Below are 14,478 nucleotides of genomic sequence, written 5' to 3'. Positions count from 1 at the left end.
AGTTGATGTTGAGGTGTGTCTGTTACTTGAACTCTTTGAAGCATCTATTTGGGCTGCAATATCTGAGTCTGGTAACTCTAATGAACTTATGCTCTGCAGCAGAGGTAACTCTGGGTCTTCCTTTCCTGTGATGGTCCTCATGAGAGCCAGTTTCATCATAGAGCTTGATAGTTTTTGTGACTGCACATGAAGAAACTTTAAAAGTTCTTGACATTTTCCGGATTGACTGACATTCATGTTGTTTCTCTTTACTTATTTGAGCTGTTCTTGTCATAATATGGACTTGGTCTTTTACCAAATAGGGCTATTTCTACTTTGTCACAACACAACTGATCGGCTCAAACGCATTAAGAAGGAAATAAATTCCACAAATTAACAAGGCACACCTGTTAATTGAAATGCATTCCAGGTGACTACCTCATGAAGCTGGTTGAGAGAATGCCAAGAGTGTGCAAAGCTGTCATCAAAACAAAGGGTGGCTTCTTTGAAGAATCTAAAATCTAAAATATATTTTTATATGTTCAACACTTTTTTGCTTACTACTTGTTGTTTCATAGTTTTGATGTCTTCACTATTATTCTACAATTTATTTATTTTTTCTAAAAATAAAGAAAAACCCTTGAATGAGTAGGTGTCTAAACTTTTGACTGGTACTGTGTGTATATATATATATATATATATATATATATGTGTGAGTGTGTGAGTGTGTGTGTGTGTGTGTGTGTGTGTGTGTGTGTGTGTGTGTGTGTGTATATAACTGGCCTTATTTCTTGATGTAAACACGCTGCTCTGTGCTGTTTTTGTATTGGTCAGCTGTCTGTTTAGAGAATGAGAACAGAGAGGGGGCCTGCAGCCTGCAGGTTGGTCCTAGGGAGAGTTAAAAAGAAGGAAGTGTGAAAACCATTTGGCCCGACGTGTGAAGCCTCACTCACCTATATAACACATAGGCCCTGAGCGAGAGGGACACTTAAAGAAGAGAAAGAGAGAGGGACAAGACAGACAGAGTGAAGGGGGAAAAAGAAGAAATACCATAGCCAAAAAGAAAACTCAGAGAATACTACAAGGACAAGATCGAAACATCAAGGACAAATCGCACTGGAGAACAAACACACTGATTGGCAGTAAATGGACAGAGAGAGAAAGAGAAATAGAGTGAGTTACTGAGCAAGGGAGAGGAAAGGGAGAGAAAGAGAGGTATAGCGAGAACGAAGAGATGCTGAGTGTGGAGATGTACCCCAGTTTGGCCCTTGGGCACCAAAGAGTGGGAGACTGCTACTATAGAGGCGAGTGTGTGCATCTGTCTGTCTGTGTCAATGTGCATTTGAGAGAAAGCATCAGTGTGTGTTGTGCATGTCATGTGGTGCTTTACAATTCATGGTTAATCCTTTGAAATACTGTTATAATTACCCAGTCCAATTCAGATCATGGTTAAAGTTGACCTTGTCAAATTTGTCAATCGTTACCATTGTTTTATGATAAGATCTGATCAAATGTATTAGTATGAATGTCAGAGTATTAATATTATGTGGTAATGCTTATCTCAATGCCAAAATGGTCATTGATCAACACCAAACTCAGGATTGGAATTACTTATTTACTTATTGTGGTGTCATTTGTTATGACTATGCCACCAATGCTACAAATTGAAATGGGGATACCCTGGCCCCTTAAAAATTTCACCCAAAAATTATCTTTTGGTATTTATTTCATTAGTCCAATGTTGATATAGTCCCAAAATATTTTGCATGTCAGCAATCAAGTTTTCAAGACATAAAACTTTCAAAATACAGAAATAGAGCCAATAAGATGCATTTTGCATCATACCGGTGGCATTCCTGTTTTTGGGTGGAAATTTCCTTTAATTTAGGTGTTAGGTTGCACAGCACTCCCATGCTTACTTGAATTTTAACTGAAGCTAATTAATTATAATTATACGCCCCCCCTACCAGATAGGGAACCTCCTGCCCACATGGCCCTCTACCCCTCCTCCTATGACATGGCTGCCGGGGCTATGACCTCTCACCCTCTGGCCCCACCCCCCGCCCCCAGCGAGTCAACCTGTAAAGGCCAGCAGGACAGCGTCAAGATGGAGCTGGAGAACGGTTCACTGTGGAAACATTTCTGCTCCGTGGGCACAGAGATGATCATCACCAAGAAGGGCAGGTGAGTGCTGTCCATCTGTGACCCATGTTGCGATTTTTTTTCAATAAAGTTTGATTTAAATGTATCTCCACTGCTAAAAGGTCAAAGGTTAATAAAGGAAATTCATTTACTGGGAAATGCCTTCTCAAAATGATTATATTTATCAATCTCTCTCTCTCCCACTTCTTATTTCTTTCTCTCTCTATCACCCTTCTGTTTCTTTCTCTCTATCTCCCTTCCTTTCCTTATATCCCTCTCTCTCTCTCTCTCTTTCTTTCCCTTTTCTTCTTTCTCTCTCCATCTTTTCCTCTCTTCCAATGTAATGTGTAAATTGAATCAAATAATTCAGCCTAGCTGCCATTGATATGTTGTAATGCTTCTAAAATTGTGTAATAAAACCATTATCTTTCCCTCTCTTTCTCCCCCACCTGATTTCTGTCTCCCTTCGTCCACTCTTTCCTCCCTCCTCCAAGGCGGATGTTCCCCCAGCTGAGGGTAAAGCTGTCAGGCCTGAACCCGGCGCTGCGCTACATCCTGCTGCTGGATATGGTGGCCATGGACACCTCTCGCTACCGCTTCCAGGGTGACACCTGGCAGGTGGTGGGTGGCGCTGAGGCCCGCTTACCCGACCGGGTGTTTATCCACCCAGACTCGCCAGCCACGGGTGCCCACTGGCAGAGCAGGAGCATCTCCTTCCACCGCGCCAAGCTCACCAACAACACGCTGGACACACAGGGATATGTGAGTATAGTGGGAGAAAGAAAGTATGACAGTGAGTGTGTGTGTGGGGGGGGGGGGGGTTGATGTGTGTGTGTGTGTGTGTGTGTGTGTGTTGTGTGTTTGTGTGTGTGTGTGTGTTAATAGGTGTGAATCTAGGCATATCTATTTCTTAAAAACAAAAATGATCATGTCATACCCAACTTTTTATAATGACAATAATAATGACTTTCTTCCTTCCTCGCTCTCTCTTCTTTCTCGTAGATCATCCTCCACTCCCTCCACCGTTACCAGCCACGGGTACACGTGATTGAGGCCAGGGACGTGCTGAGGTGGGGGGGAGGGCAACACTCCTTCATCTTCCCAGAGACCCAGTTCCTCACCGTCACCGCCTACCAGAACAATAAAGTAAGGGAAGGAAGGGTGAAGGGTGTGTGTGAGAGAGAGAGAACGAGTGACAGTATATATGCATAAAATATCAAATGGGTAAAAGATAATATAGTTTCTCAGAGAATGTTTTTATACACTTCTAACATACTTTCAATTCTTCTCATAATGGTTACTGACTGTGTGACTGATTGGCAGATCACTGAACTGAAGATCCAATCCAATCCCTTCGCTAAGGGCTTTCGAGAGGATGGCATGAATAGCAAAAGGTATAGCACACACAGACACACATGCTCACACACACACACACATGCACGCACATCCACACACACTAATATTTCCACATACACTCACCTATCTATATTTTTATTTTCTTCCAGACAGAGGGACGTGAGGCAAAAGCGGAAGCTAAATGAACCTCTAGATATTGGTGAGTTTAATAATATTACTCAAATTTCATTCAACTTGTTCATTCCTTTTCCATCCAACAATCATTCATTGCAATGATGATGCTTTTCTGACCATTTTCTGTGTCCTCCTCAATGATTTGATTTATGCATATGCTTTGTTTATTGTTTTTAAAATGATCAACTAAAATCCTATTTTACTCTATTTTCTGTCCCTCTATTTTCTATCTACTTCCTCTATCCTCTCTCTCAGTGAGCTGTGACCCGTGTGACTCCACTGAGCTCCTGTCTCAGTACTCCTCTTCCTCCTCCTCCTCCTCCTCCTCCGACCTCCAGAGCCTGGCCCTGGCATCTCTTCCATCCCTTCCCCCTCTCCCTGAGTCTGTGTGTGTGTATGGCTCCAACGAAACGCCTTTCCAGGAGAGCCCTGTTCCAGAGCAGCAGCAAGCTCTAGACCTGGTGGGCCAAACCTTCATTGCCTCCCAGATGACTGACATCACAGCTAACATCACGGCCGATATGACCAAGGGTCCACAAAATGCATCGGGCAACAAAGTCACCGATGGAATGATGGACAGGTGAGTTTTGGGTTTATAAACATTTAAGTTCACAATGGGTGCATGTTGATTGTCTAAAGTAAGGATCTGCGGCCAAGGTTAGCTCTTTGGGGCGGCAGGTAGCCTAGTGGTTAGAGCGTTGGGCCAGTAACCAAAAGGTTGCTGGAACAAATCCCCGAGCTGACAAGGTGCAGATCTGTCATTCTGCTCCTGAAAAAGGCAGTTTAACCCACTGTTCCCCGGTAGGCCATCAATGTAAATAATAATTTATTCTAAACTGACTTGCCTAGTTAAATAAAGGTTACATTTAAAAATATATATGCTTCATCTGCACTGATATGAAAATCCTGGCTATATAAAAGCAATGCGGAGATCGAGGATGCCTACCTGGACTTTGCTGGATTTCACCTGCAACCTCCTTTAATGTCAGTGAGTGCAGATGGAGACGAGGAGACAAAGACACTTTAGAGTATTGAGATGTACCCCATCCATATCTTTAAATAATTAACAAGTCATTGGTACAACACCTTTGGTCAGCTGTTATGTGTCAGTTACATTCACAGGTTGCAATAATGAGATTTGTATTTTATTTTTACCTTGCAGGTCCGTCACTATGAGTCTTTCCACTTACAATGGGACATATCCAGCCACTCCTCTTGGTTCTTCCTCTTTTGACCCTGCTCCTCATCCTCAGTCTTCATCCTCCTACCGCTCAGATCCCTCCATCTCCCAACCCTCCCCCACTTCTACTTTTAATTATCCATCCATGGCCACCACTGACTATCCCTCTATTCTCTCCTCTTCTCCTACCCTCCCTTCCTCCACCACATCTCCCTCACTTCAGCAAACTAGTTTCACCTACCCCACCGTGCCTATTTCCACTTCATCCTCCCCCAAGCCTCTCCTGTCCTCCACCTCCTGTCAATCCATCCTTCCATCCATCCCACAGCAAGGCCTGCTCAGTCCTCATACACCCACAAATACCTCTTTTCCATCACTCCCTCCTCCCTCCTGTCAACCCATCCAGCAGAATGGGGTGACCACCCATTCCATGCTCACTCCCCCGAACCAGGCTCTACAAGCTGTCCCCATCTCCAACCAGACTCCCCCTCTGTTGGTCTTTAACCCCACAGCATACCCCTACCCAAACCTACCTCTCTCCAACGTCATCCAAACCACCCCTCCGTCTTTCTTCAACCTCTCAAGTCCCTCAACTTCTCAATCACACCCCGTTCCCTCTCTCCCTTATTCTCTTTCTTCCCATTCCGCACCTCTATCTTATCCCTTTCCGTCTCTCCCTTCATCCCTCTCTTCTTGCTCTTCAGTTCAAAATTGGACTCTTCCGAATGCTTCCTCCGGCTCCGTCCACTCCGCTGTGTCTATTCCCATCCCGACTCAGATGCAAGCTCCCTCTGTTGGGTCGTCCTTTCTTCCTTCCTCCTTCACTCACCCCCCATCCTCCCTTCCTAATCCAGTTTACCAACCCTCTTCCTGTTCCGCCATTCCCTCTGTGTCCGTCGCCTCTTTCCAGCCTTCTGCCTCTTCTCACATCCCACCCTTCTCCCTGACCAACCACTCCCTCCCTCCAACGACATGTCCCCAGAACCAGACCACCACGCCCTCCTCCTACCCCCCGATAGCGCCCACCGAGATTGGCTCCTTCTCCCAGTTCAACTCTGGCGCACCCTATCTTCCAGAAATGGTACTTCACCATCCCTCACTCCTGCCTCCACTGGATCCCTCTCTTTCATCCTGTGTCTCCTCCACCTCCACACCCCCTGCCCTCTATCCCCCCTTCTCTTCCTATCCTCTGCGCCTCTGTCAGGACCCCCGCTCGTCCTTCCCCATACCTCTCAGGCACATGTACAGGCAGCACCAGCATGGCCACACCCATGCTCAGGGGTCCTACCTGGATATGAGTGGGAGGGCTGTATTCTGAGGTAGAGGAGATAGAAGGTAATGGTCGAGTTCCAGCCCAACATGATGTGCAGGCGTTCCATTGCATCAACCAATGGTTGTGTGCCAAGTCATCGACTGTGCAGTTGGCCAGTCAGATTGCTATATCATATGATGTGGTTAGCTGATATGTTAAATACCTATCCAGGCATTGTACAGTAAGATCTGGAATGCGTCTGCAATGTTGTCAACAGGAATTCAACCTTTAAAGTCGGCTGCAACGTCGAATGCCCCCAATGTTGTAATTTATGAAGATGACATGCATCAGAAAATGGTGTGCTGTGTATGGAGAGAAAGAGAGTGAATCAACAGAGAAGAGCTACAGTGGTCAAAACAGTTCATTGGAAATGTGGCCTTTTGCTAAACTGTTTTGTGATAGCAAGTGTGTTCATTATAAATAAATACAAATGTATAGATTGTATAGTGCTTTTAAGGATCCTATGTGTAGTATTAGTTGAAGTTGTTGGAAAATAATTAGATTTATTTTTTTACTTTGTCCGTGTGAAAGTTTGTTGACCTACTGTGCATCAAACTATGGTGACATTTTCAAGTTCCATGTTTTCTTTTGTTTTTTCTAACTAAAAAAACTGTTGAATTGGACTTAAACTTGTAAATATTTTTTTAATCTGTTCTTTTTCAAATCCATTCCAGTATTAAAACAATGAAGTGTGTTATTGACTATGTTTTTGTGAATCGATTACAGTGAAATTATTAGTAATTTTGTATTTATTTAACCATTATTTTCACAGGAAAGACATATTGAGATCTAGGTCTCTTTTACAAATGCACTTTGTATATACACCATAAATATACACATTATACCAAAACTATACAGTACCAGTCAAAAGTTTGGACATGCCTACTCATTCAAGGGTTTTTTCTTTATTTTACTATTTTCTACATTGTAGAATAGTAGAGAAGACATCAAAACTATGAAATAACACATATGGAATCATGTTGAAACCAAAAAAGTGTTGAAAAAAATCTAAATATATTTTTGAATTTAGATTCTTCAAAGTAGCCACCCATTCTCTCAACCAGCTTCACCTGGAACGCTTCAACAGTGAAGAGGCGACTCCGGGATGCTGGCCTTCTAGGCAGAGTTCCTCTGTCAAGTGTCTGTGTTCTTTTGCACATCTTAATCTTTCATTTTTATTGGCCAGTCTGAGATATGTCTTTTTCTTTGCAACTCTGCCTAGAAGGATAGCATCCCGGAGTCGCCTCTTCACTGTTAACGTGGTGGATTGCAGGTACTATTTAATGAAGCTGCCAGTTGAGGACTTTTGAGGCGTCTGTTTCTCAAACTAGATTTTGTGTTAAATGCTCTACAACAAAGCTTTCTTAGTGTCCAACAAGCTTTCTTTTCTCTTAACCTTGTTCTGAACACCTCCAAAACAAAGGTCATGTGGTTTGGCAAGAAGAATGCCCCTCTCCTCACAGGTGTGATTACTACCTTTGAGGGTTTAGAGCTTGAGGTAGTCACCTCATACAAGTACTTGGGAGTATGGCTAAACAGTGCACTGTCCTTCTCTCAGCACATATCAAAGCTGCAGGCTAAAGTTAAATCTAGACTTGGTTTCCTCTATTGTAATCGCTCTTCTTTCACCCCAGCTGCCAAACTAACCCTGATTCAGATGACCATCCTACCCATGCTAGATTATGGAGACATCATTTATAGATCGGCAGGTAAGGGTGCTAAGTGTTCTTTACCATTGGGCCATCAGATTTGCCACCAATGCTCCTTATAGGACACATCACTGCACTCTATACTCTTCTGTAAACTGGTCATCTCTGTATATCCGTCGCAAGACCCACTGGTTGATGCTTATTTATAAAACCCTCTTAGGCCTCACTCCCCCTTATCTGAGATATCTACTGCAGCCATCATCCTCCACAAACAACACCTGTTCTGCCAGTCACATTCTGTTAAAGGTCCCCAAAGCACACACATCCATGGGTCTCTCGTCTTTTCAGTTCGCTGCAGCTAGCGACTGGAACGAGCTGCAACAAACAGTCAAACTGGACAATTTTATCTCAATCTCTTCATTTAAAGACTCAATCATGGACACGTACTGACAGTTGTGGCTGCTTTGCGTGATTAATTGTTGTCTCTACCTTCTTGCCCTTTGTGCTGTTGTCTGTGCCCAATAATGTTTGTACCATGTTTTGTGCTATAGCGATATTTGGGAGATTATTTCCTTTTCAAATAACTGAAAGTGAGAGGTTGTAATCTGAATAAAGGGGAAAAGGCCATTCTTGAACATAGGGTTAGACATTCTTACTAATTTGCTTGAGAACCAGTTCAGATTTAAGTATAACTTTTGTATGACTGAAGCCTTTAGTGAGAAGTCTAATGCTTTAATATTTAATAATTTCTGCCCTTCAAATTTATATTCATTATATAAATAGGCCCGTTGAATTTAGTCTGGCTTGTCGTTCCAAATAAAATGGAATCTTTTTTTCTCATATCATTTAAAAAACAGTTAGCTAGGTGTAGGCAAAACCATAAGCAAATAGGTAATCTGGGATATGACTAAAGAGTTAATCGGGGTGATTTTTTTCACAAATAGACAGGTATTTGCCTTTCCATGGTAGCAAGATCTTATCTATTTTTGCTAACTTTCTATTAAAATGTATTATAGTGAGATCATGTATTTATTTCGGGATATGTATACCGAGTATATCACATCACCATCAGACCATTTTATTGGTAACTACATGGTAAATAAAATCAGTATTTTTTTTTGTAATCCAATACGTAATTATCATAATTTGGTTGTAATCCACAGAGGTTCGAAAATGATCTAGATCCTCTATGATGTTGTTGAGGGATCCAACAAAAATGAATCATCAGCGTACAATGACACCTTTGTTTTCAAGCCCTGTATTTCTAATCCCTTGATATTATTGTTGGATCTGATTTTAATAGCTAACATTTCGATGGCCATAATTAATAGATATGCCGATAGTGGACAACCTTGTTTTTAACAAGTCAGTAAAGAACAAATTCTTATTTACAATGACGGCCTACCCCGGATGGTGCTGGGCCAATTGTGCGCCGCCCTATGGGACTCCCAATCACGGCCAGATGTGATGCAGCCTGGATTCCAACCAGGTACTACAGTGACACCTCTTGCACTGAGATGCAGTGTCTTAGACCACTGCGCCACTCGGGAGCCCGTTTTACTCCTTTTGACAGTTTGAAACTTTCTGATAAGTAGCCATTATTTACTATTTTACACCTAGGGTTACTACACATGATTTTAACCCATTTTATAAGAGATTCTCCAAAACTGAAATGTTCCAGGCATTTATATATAAACTAGAGTCGTACTTTAGCAAAAGTGAATAGCAGGCCTGGTTTCCCAGATTTTTCATAGCGTTCTATTGTTTCCAGTACTTGCCTTACATTATCTCCAATGTGTCGTCCATGTAAAAACCCTGTCTGATTAGAATTAACAACAAAACCTTTTTAATTCTATGCACTAAACATTTTGCTAGAATGTTTGCATCACAACACTGAAGTGTAAGGGGCCTCCAATTTTTTAAATGGACTGGATCTTTACATTTCCCTTATATAACGTTTCAGTAATAATTAACTCAGACCTTCTTGTTGAGTGTCTGATAATCTACCATTTACATAGGAGTGGTTAAAACATGCTACTAATGGTCCTCTGAGATTACCAAAAAAGGTTTGGTTTTCCATTCAGCCCTGGAGTTTTCCCTGACTTAAAATGCTTTAATTGCATCAAGAAGTTCCTCCTCTGTAATTTCACCTTCACATGAGTCTTTCTGTACAGATGTTAATTTTACATTATTAATAGATATAATCAGCTTCGGTTAGAGGAGATGGAGGACACTGAAACGAAAACATATACCTAAAGTACTTTGCTTCCTCTTTCAAAATATAATTTGGTGAATCATAGGTGACTGTCATTTTTAAGTTTCAGTCAATTCTATGTTGAAGATAAAACATTAATTTCGTGCATTTTTCCCCATATTCCATCCAGTTTGCTTTATTAATAGAATATATTACACTTGATCATTGTTGAATAAGTTCCTCAATTTATTTTTGTTTTTCCTCTAACTTATTCTGCGTCTCTATGGTACTGTTTGTATTGCTATCTATCTGTTCTGTTAGACCTATTTCCTTTGTTAGTATGGATTCGTTGACCTAAATTGCTTTTGTTTTAGAGATAAGTACTGAATAGCATGGCCTCTAAAGGCACATTTAAAAGTATCCCATACAATAAGTGAATTTACTGTACCTATGTTATGTCGGAAACATTCAGTCATAAATTACTCTGTCCTAGTTAAAAACAAGTTATCATCCAAAAGCCTTTGATTAAATTTCCAATATCCTCACCCACGTGGAAATTCAGTAGGAGTAATGTATATGCCAATTATCTGATGGTCCGACCGCATTCTATCCCTATCAACACTTTTTTTCACTTTTAGTGCCAATGAGAATGACTTATGAAAGAAGTCAAGACAACTAGCTTGATTGAGCTTCCGCCATCAAATCAAACTTTATTTGTCACGTGCCAAATGCAACAAGTGTAGACCTTACCATGAAATGCTTACTTACAAGCCCTTTGCCAACAGTGCAGTTCAAGAAAGAGTTAAGAAATATTTACCAAATGAACTAAAGTAAAAAACATTTTCTGGCCCATGGCATGTGAATGTTTATTATTTTAAGCTTGGAAAAGTGACCCTTAAACCCAGACTTGGACCACACACCCACTCCACTGAATAGCAGGCTGGAGATTGCTTTCCAATGCTTGCAGTTAGCCACTGATTCCTTCCAAACCACTCATTGTTGAATTTGTGATTTCCAACTTGTTGTGTAATGTTTATGTCCAATAAGCACCGATACATTTTATCTGTAATTTCTCTTCATATCCTTCATATGAAGGATTGAAAATGATTTTCCAGTAGATTGTCAACATGATTCATGATGATGAATGCTTGTCTAGCTTGCTAGCCAAGATTTTGAAAGTATGATGTTGACATGATCAGTACAATCAAAGTGTCATGTTCTGCCCATAGTTCTTGTGTGTTTTCCTGGTTTTAGTGTTGGTCAGGACGTGAGCTGGGTGGGCATTCTATGTTGTGTGTCTAGTTTGTCTATTTCTATGTTTGGCTTGATATGGTTCTCAATCAGAGGCAGGTGTTAGTCATTGTCTCTGATTGGGAACCATATTTAGGTAACCTGTTTTGTGTTGGGTTTTGTGGGTGGTTGTTTCCTGTCTTTGTGTTTTCTGCACCAGTTAGGACTGTTTCGGTTTTGCCACGTTTATTGTTTTGTATTCTGTTCATGTTGAGTTTTCTTATTAAAAACCATGAACTCTAACCACGCTGCATTTTGGTCCGCCTCTCCTTCGACAGAAAAATCCCGTTACACAAAGCTAGATATAACGTGATTGTACATCATTTTATCTGTGGCCAATTACCATGAGCATTCTTGTAATTCTATGGTAGCACCCATGGGGCTTGAATTTTCGAGGCCGTAGATTTTGCGGTGATGTCGTATCCCCATGAGTGAAAGAATACTGAGCAAATCACAGTGCAACTAGAGAGCATGACCAACCTCTACGCTTCGTATTTTCTGCTGGCACCACAGAAAGCACTGAGCTAGGCTGAAAATTGGTTCCAGGTTGCACCAGTGGCGACATGGCCTCATTAACTCTTATTTTATTTTTTTTACATTGTTTGCAAACATCCCTGGTGCGGGGGTACAGGTTAGTCGAGGTAATTTGTACATGTAGGTAGGGGTGAAGTGACTATGCATATATAAACAGCGAGTAGCAGCAGTGTACAAAACAAATGGAAGGGGGGGGGACGGGGACAATACAAATAGTCTGGGTAGGAATTTGATTCATTGTTCAGCAGTCTTATGGCTTGGGGTAGAAGCTGTTAACCAGGTAGGCTAGTTGAGAACAAGTTCTCATTTACAACTGCAACCTGGCCAAGATAAAGCCAACCAGTTCGACACATACAACAACACAGAGTTACACATGGAATAAACAAACATACAGTCAATAATACAGTAGGGAAAAAGTCTGTATACATTGTGTGCAAGTGAGGTAAGATAAGGGAGGTAAGGCAATAAATAGGCCATGGTGGCGAAGTAATTACAATATAGCAATTAAACACTGGAATGGTAGATGTGCAGAAGATGAATGTGCAAATAGAGATACTGGGGTGCAAAGGAGCAAGATAAATAAATAAATACAGTATGGGGATGAGGTAGTTGGATGGGCTGTTTACAGATGGTCTATGGACAGGTGCAGTGATCTGTGAGCTGCTATGACAGCTGGTGCTTAAAGCTAGTGAGGGATATGTGTCTCCAGCTTCAGTTGTTTTTGCAGTTTGTTCCAGTCATTGGCAGCAGAGAACTGGAAGGTGGCCAAATGAAGAATTGGCTTCAGAGGTAACCAGTGAGATATACCTGCTGGAGCGCGTGCTACGGGTGGGTGCTGCTATGGTGACCAGTGAGCTGAGATAAGGCGGGGCTTTACCTAGCAAAGACTTGTAGATGACCTGGAGCCAGTGGGTTTGGTGATGAGTATGAAGCGAGGGCCAACCAACGAGAGCATACAGATCGCAGTGGTGGGTAGTATATTGGGCTTTGGTGACAAAACGGATGGCACTGCGATAGACTGCATCCAATTTGTTGAGTAGAGTATTGGAGGCTATTTTGTAAATGACATCGCCAAAGTCCAGGATTGGTAGCATGATCAGTTTTAAGAGGTTATGTTTGGCAGCATGAATGAAGGATGCTTTGTTGCGAAATTGGAAGCCGATTCTAGATTTAATTTTGGATTGGAGATGTTTAATGTGAGTCTGGAAGGAGAGTTTACAGTCTAACCAGAAACCTAGGTACATGTAGTTGTCCACACATTCTGTCAGAACCATCCAGAGTAGTGATGCTGGACAGGCGGGCAGGTGCGGGCAGCAATCGGTTGAAGAGCATGCATTTAGTTTTACTTGCATTTAAGAGCAGTTGGAGGCCACGGAAGGAGAGTTTTATGGCATTGAAGCTCGTCTGGAGGTTAGTTAACACAGTGTATAAAGAGGGGCCAGAAGAATACAGAATGGTGTCGTCTGCGTAGAGGTGGATCAGAGAATCACCAGCAGCAAGAGCGACATCATTGATGTATACAGAGAAGAGAGTCTGCCCGAGAATTGAACCCTGTAGCACCCCCATAGAGACTGCCAGATGTCCGGACAACAGGCCCTCCGATTTGAAACACTGAACCCTATCAGAGAAGTAGTTGGTGAACCAGGCGAGGCAATCATTTGAGAAACCAAGGCTGTTGAGTCTGCCGATAAGAATGTGGTGATTGACAGAGTCAAAAGCCTTGGCCAGGTCGATGAATACGGCTGCACAGTATTGTCTCTTATCGATGGTGGTTATGATATCGTTTAGGACCTTGAGCGTGGCTGAGGTCCACCCATGACCAGCTCTGAAACCAGATTGCATAGCAGAGAAGGTACGATGGGATTCAAAATGTTCAGTAATCTGTTTGTTAGCGTCTCACCTACCTTAGAGAGGTTAACATCCCACCATGCCAACATCCGGTGAAACTGCAGAGAGCTAACATTCTAAATACACCATTTGTTATAGTAAACATTCTTGTAAATACATGTATCTTACATCATTTAAAAGATGAATGCCTTATTAACCTCTAGCGATGAGCAATCCCGTATCCGGGAGCGTAATCATAGCCTCAAGCGCATTACCATAACGCAACTTTTCCTATTCATGAAAATCGCAAATGAAATGAAATAAATATATTGAAACACAAGCTTAGCCTTTTGTTAACAACACTGTCATCTCAGATTTTCTAAATATGCTTTTCAACCAAAGCTACACAAGCATTTGTGTAAGAGTATTGATAGCCTAGCATAGCATTAAGCCTAGCATTCAGCAGACAACATTTTCACAAAAACAAGAAAAGCATTCAAATAAAATAATTTACCTTTGAAGAACTTCGGATGATTTCAATGACGAGACTCTCAGTTAGATAGCAAATGTTAATTTTTTCCAAAAAGATTATTTGTGTTGGCGAAATAGCTCCGTTTTGTTCATTACGTTTGGCTAAGAAAAAGACCGGAAAATGCAGTCACTACAACGCCAAACTTTTTTCCAAATTAGCTCCATAATATCGAACAGGAACATGGCAAACGTTGTTTAGAATCAATCCTCAAGATGTTTTTCACATATCTATTCGATAATATATCAGTCGTGACAGTTGGTTTCTCATCAGAAGCGAACGGAAAAATACTGCAGCTGGAGATTACGCAAT

At 41.7% G+C, this 14,478-nt stretch overlaps 1 protein-coding gene across 1 annotated transcript; it reads left to right on the top strand.

The window, feature by feature from the left end:
* The first annotated feature begins 1,213 nt into the window (after window positions 1-1,213).
* LOC139377474 (T-box transcription factor 6) lies at window positions 1,214-6,149 on the top strand. Its single transcript, XM_071120506.1, has 8 exons — window positions 1,214-1,283; window positions 1,950-2,163; window positions 2,616-2,883; window positions 3,124-3,267; window positions 3,445-3,515; window positions 3,627-3,676; window positions 3,907-4,231; window positions 4,814-6,149. Exons 1-8 carry the CDS (start codon window positions 1,214-1,216, stop codon window positions 6,147-6,149), a joined length of 2,478 nt encoding a protein of 825 aa, XP_070976607.1.
* Window positions 6,150-14,478: the final 8,329 nt, after the last annotated feature.

This window comes from Oncorhynchus clarkii, chromosome 20 (assembly GCF_045791955.1).
Source record: "Oncorhynchus clarkii lewisi isolate Uvic-CL-2024 chromosome 20, UVic_Ocla_1.0, whole genome shotgun sequence".
Lineage (NCBI taxonomy): Eukaryota > Metazoa > Chordata > Actinopteri > Salmoniformes > Salmonidae > Oncorhynchus > Oncorhynchus clarkii.
Note: the sequence above shows the minus strand (reverse complement) of the source record. Positions and strands in the feature narration are given on the sequence as shown.